The sequence below is a fragment of the Camelina sativa genome, chromosome 7 (assembly GCF_000633955.1).
Source record: "Camelina sativa cultivar DH55 chromosome 7, Cs, whole genome shotgun sequence".
Taxonomy (NCBI): Eukaryota; Viridiplantae; Streptophyta; class Magnoliopsida; order Brassicales; family Brassicaceae; genus Camelina; species Camelina sativa.
Window position 1 is genome coordinate 27852343 of NC_025691.1, and position 4836 is coordinate 27857178.

Genomic DNA, 4836 nt, shown 5'->3' on the forward strand with positions numbered 1-4836 from the left:
CAGCTGCATAACCAGAATAATAGGCAAACTGTGCAATGTCATCCCAACGCTATTACCTATCCACTGGTCCCTCAACAAATAGATTATCCTCAGTTTGTGCAGCAACATTGCAGCCAAGTGTTACCCTCATTCCCTTGCAACGTACAGGACTACAACAGGTCAGTGGAAAGTTCCAATGATTCAAGCTCATACAACGGAGAAGATTGGTGTCGACCAAGAGCTGCAGGACAAGGTCTTGAAGACATTTTCAGCGAAGAAATCAGACTAAGGAGCTCAGAGATGCTTGAGACTGACGATATGCAGAGACTGTTGAAGACGTTTGGGATAGGTGTGAACACTGTGGGAACACAAGGCGGGTTTGGTCAGACCGATGAGTCTTGTTATGGTTATAGCATCCCGTACCAAGCTCAGATCGATAACACGTACAGAAGAGAACGTAATAGAGGCTCGGGAAAAGCTGTGGTGGGATGGCTTAAGCTTAAAGCTGCTTTGAGATGGGGTATCTTCATACGCAAGAAAGCTGCAGAGAGGAGGCCTCAGATTGTGGAGATCGACTGACAAAATAAAAGAAGAAACAGAGCCTCTTGAGTTTTTTTNGTTTCTGACTCTGGAGTCTCTTAATCATGACCAAAAGGTAAAGACTGACACATTTCTGTAAAGATTTGAAAACTATTTCTTGGTTATTTAACTGATCATAGGTGTTAGCTCACAGATTTCAGCAGACATTTTGGTGAAGATGGCGTACGAGAACTGGCATAAAGCCATTGAATACGACGGTAAGCTATTGAATTGCTTACCAGTCGCCGAGAAGGAACTAAAAAGCTTACCTGAACCAAAAATGGCCACAGCTCAAACAGCTCAGAACCATCCACAGCTGCATAACCAGAATAATAGGCAAACTGTGCAATGTCATCCCAACGCTATTACCTATCCACTGGTCCCTCAACAAATAGATTATCCTCAGTTTGTGCAGCAACATTGCAGCCAAGTGTTACCCTCATTCCCTTGCAACGTACAGGACTACAACAGGTCAGTGGAAAGTTCCAATGATTCAAGCTCATACAACGGAGAAGATTGGTGTCGACCAAGAGCTGCAGGACAAGGTCTTGAAGACATTTTCAGCGAAGAAATCAGACTAAGGAGCTCAGAGATGCTTGAGACTGACGATATGCAGAGACTGTTGAAGACGTTTGGGATAGGTGTGAACACTGTGGGAACACAAGGCGGGTTTGGTCAGACCGATGAGTCTTGTTATGGTTATAGCATCCCGTACCAAGCTCAGATCGATAACACGTACAGAAGAGAACGTAATAGAGGCTCGGGAAAAGCTGTGGTGGGATGGCTTAAGCTTAAAGCTGCTTTGAGATGGGGTATCTTCATACGCAAGAAAGCTGCAGAGAGGAGGCCTCAGATTGTGGAGATCGACTGACAAAATAAAAGAAGAAACAGAGCCTCTTGAGTTTTTTTTTTCTTTTCTTTTAGCTAATTTTTCGTTATCTAAGCTTGAAGACAGATTCTATGAACACAAAAGTTCATCCTTTGGATGAATAATCTAAAGGGTAGAGAGAAATGGACTCATGTAATGCTGTATTGTGTTTTCATATTTCATGTTAATTTTTTATTTAGCATTTTCATATTGGATGGAATAAACCAAATAAGCGAACACTGACCAAATCATTAACCAAAAATAACAATTGAATACCAAAGTTAAACCGGTGGATATATATAACTTCACTCACATCATCTTCATATCACTTCTTCAGCCAACAGTTANCATCCACAGCTGCATAACCAGAATAATAGGCAAACTGTGCAATGTCATCCCAACGCTATTACCTATCCACTGGTCCCTCAACAAATAGATTATCCTCAGTTTGTGCAGCAACATTGCAGCCAAGTGTTACCCTCATTCCCTTGCAACGTACAGGACTACAACAGGTCAGTGGAAAGTTCCAATGATTCAAGCTCATACAACGGAGAAGATTGGTGTCGACCAAGAGCTGCAGGACAAGGTCTTGAAGACATTTTCAGCGAAGAAATCAGACTAAGGAGCTCAGAGATGCTTGAGACTGACGATATGCAGAGACTGTTGAAGACGTTTGGGATAGGTGTGAACACTGTGGGAACACAAGGCGGGTTTGGTCAGACCGATGAGTCTTGTTATGGTTATAGCATCCCGTACCAAGCTCAGATCGATAACACGTACAGAAGAGAACGTAATAGAGGCTCGGGAAAAGCTGTGGTGGGATGGCTTAAGCTTAAAGCTGCTTTGAGATGGGGTATCTTCATACGCAAGAAAGCTGCAGAGAGGAGGCCTCAGATTGTGGAGATCGACTGACAAAATAAAAGAAGAAACAGAGCCTCTTGAGTTTTTTTTTTCTTTTCTTTTAGCTAATTTTTCGTTATCTAAGCTTGAAGACAGATTCTATGAACACAAAAGTTCATCCTTTGGATGAATAATCTAAAGGGTAGAGAGAAATGGACTCATGTAATGCTGTATTGTGTTTTCATATTTCATGTTAATTTTTTATTTAGCATTTTCATATTGGATGGAATAAACCAAATAAGCGAACACTGACCAAATCATTAACCAAAAATAACAATTGAATACCAAAGTTAAACCGGTGGATATATATAACTTCACTCACATCATCTTCATATCACTTCTTCAGCCAACAGTTAATGAATCGACGGGATTGGATTGGACACATTTAAAGGCTCGTGTACCGACTGAATCTTCCCAATAAACACTATTTGCATTTCAAATCATTAATTAATTTTGACAACCCAAGAAAGACCGGTGGCTAACAAAACCGGGATTAGAATTTGACTAAACCGAATTTGGTACTACGCTGAGCTTCTCCCTTTAAGGGGAGACTGAGACAGAGTGACAGACAGTGGAAGAGTCACTCACTCACTCACTCAAGCATGGCGGAAAATGTTGGAAGCGACTCCAGCGAACTCGGGAGCATCACTTCTTCCCAGCAATCTTACCTCAAGAACTGTCCTTTCNAGGTGTGAACACTGTGGGAACACAAGGCGGGTTTGGTCAGACCGATGAGTCTTGTTATGGTTATAGCATCCCGTACCAAGCTCAGATCGATAACACGTACAGAAGAGAACGTAATAGAGGCTCGGGAAAAGCTGTGGTGGGATGGCTTAAGCTTAAAGCTGCTTTGAGATGGGGTATCTTCATACGCAAGAAAGCTGCAGAGAGGAGGCCTCAGATTGTGGAGATCGACTGACAAAATAAAAGAAGAAACAGAGCCTCTTGAGTTTTTTTTTTCTTTTCTTTTAGCTAATTTTTCGTTATCTAAGCTTGAAGACAGATTCTATGAACACAAAAGTTCATCCTTTGGATGAATAATCTAAAGGGTAGAGAGAAATGGACTCATGTAATGCTGTATTGTGTTTTCATATTTCATGTTAATTTTTTATTTAGCATTTTCATATTGGATGGAATAAACCAAATAAGCGAACACTGACCAAATCATTAACCAAAAATAACAATTGAATACCAAAGTTAAACCGGTGGATATATATAACTTCACTCACATCATCTTCATATCACTTCTTCAGCCAACAGTTAATGAATCGACGGGATTGGATTGGACACATTTAAAGGCTCGTGTACCGACTGAATCTTCCCAATAAACACTATTTGCATTTCAAATCATTAATTAATTTTGACAACCCAAGAAAGACCGGTGGCTAACAAAACCGGGATTAGAATTTGACTAAACCGAATTTGGTACTACGCTGAGCTTCTCCCTTTAAGGGGAGACTGAGACAGAGTGACAGACAGTGGAAGAGTCACTCACTCACTCACTCAAGCATGGCGGAAAATGTTGGAAGCGACTCCAGCGAACTCGGGAGCATCACTTCTTCCCAGCAATCTTACCTCAAGAACTGTCCTTTCGCCGGCCACGAAGCTTCTCCGACGAATTCTGACAACACCGAGATCCTCAGTAACAAGATTTCGCCAGCGGTTGTTATAAAGACTCCGGTTCTCTCGTTTTCTTCTCCGACCAGCCTCGATTCCATCAAAGATGACGTATTTCGTACTCCTCCTGAGAACGCTTCTCCCTCCTTTGCCGCTGATTCGGATCCTGGAGTTAGGTTTTCTGAGATGAAATCTCATAAAGGTTCGAATTTTAAATCTCCGTATTCAAACGCCGAGACAACGCTTCTTTCTTCTCCACCGTCGGAAAATTTTAGGGTTTCGCAGTCGAATTCAAAGTCTCCGTCTTCTACGGCAGCGACGACCCCTGTTTCTGCTTCACCGTCGGGAAAAGTTAGGGCTTTGAAGGAGAAGTCGATCTCTCCGTCTTCTACAGCCGCGACGACGCCTGGTTCTCCTTCACCGTCGGGAAAAGTTAGGGTTTTGGGGACGAATTCGAAATCTCCGTCTTCTACGGCCGTGACGTCCCCTGTTTCTGCTTCACCGTCGGGAAAAGTTAGGATTTTGGAGACGAATTTGAAATCACCGTCCTCGACGGCTGAGACGACGCCTGTTTCTGCTCCACCGTCGGAAAAAGTTAGGGTTTCGGAGTCGAATTCGAAATCTTCGTCTTCTACGGCTGAGACGACCCCTGTTTCTGCTCCACCGTCGGAAAAAGTTAAGGTCTTGGACACGAATCGTTCTTTTCCTTTTGTGGCTAATAATGGAGCTCTCAAGTCTCCTCCTGGGAGAGTTGTTAATCTCGGTCCTTCGTCTGCAACTGAAGGGGTCTCTGAAACGGAAGACTCTGGTGAAGTTATACCTTTCAAAGAAATTATTGAAGCCCTTCTTCGTAACAGTGGAGAGAAGCTTGATGAAAGAGATGAAAACGTCAG

The 4836-nt window shown here is 42.7% G+C and overlaps 4 protein-coding genes across 4 annotated transcripts; all 4 read left to right on the plus strand.

The window, feature by feature from the left end:
• On the plus strand, positions 36-558 carry LOC104705005 (calmodulin-binding protein 60 E-like). The gene is made up of 2 exons (XM_010420997.1): positions 36-92; positions 148-558. Exons 1-2 carry the CDS (start codon positions 36-38, stop codon positions 556-558), a joined length of 468 nt encoding a protein of 155 aa, XP_010419299.1.
• LOC104702949 (calmodulin-binding protein 60 E-like) lies at positions 604-1634 on the plus strand. Its single transcript, XM_010418882.1, has 2 exons — positions 604-634; positions 713-1634. Exon 2 carries the CDS (start codon positions 737-739, stop codon positions 1427-1429), a length of 693 nt encoding a protein of 230 aa, XP_010417184.1. The 5' UTR covers positions 604-634; positions 713-736; the 3' UTR covers positions 1430-1634.
• LOC104705006 (calmodulin-binding protein 60 E-like) lies at positions 1816-2338 on the plus strand. The gene is made up of 2 exons (XM_010420998.1): positions 1816-1872; positions 1928-2338. The coding sequence occupies exons 1-2, from the start codon at positions 1816-1818 to the stop codon at positions 2336-2338; spliced, it is 468 nt and encodes a 155-aa protein (XP_010419300.1).
• LOC104705007 (putative protein TPRXL) lies at positions 3810-4834 on the plus strand (the record flags this gene model as incomplete). The annotated part of the gene is made up of 1 exon (XM_010420999.1): positions 3810-4834. A coding segment is annotated over exon 1 (999 nt), but the record flags the coding sequence as incomplete, so codon positions are not given.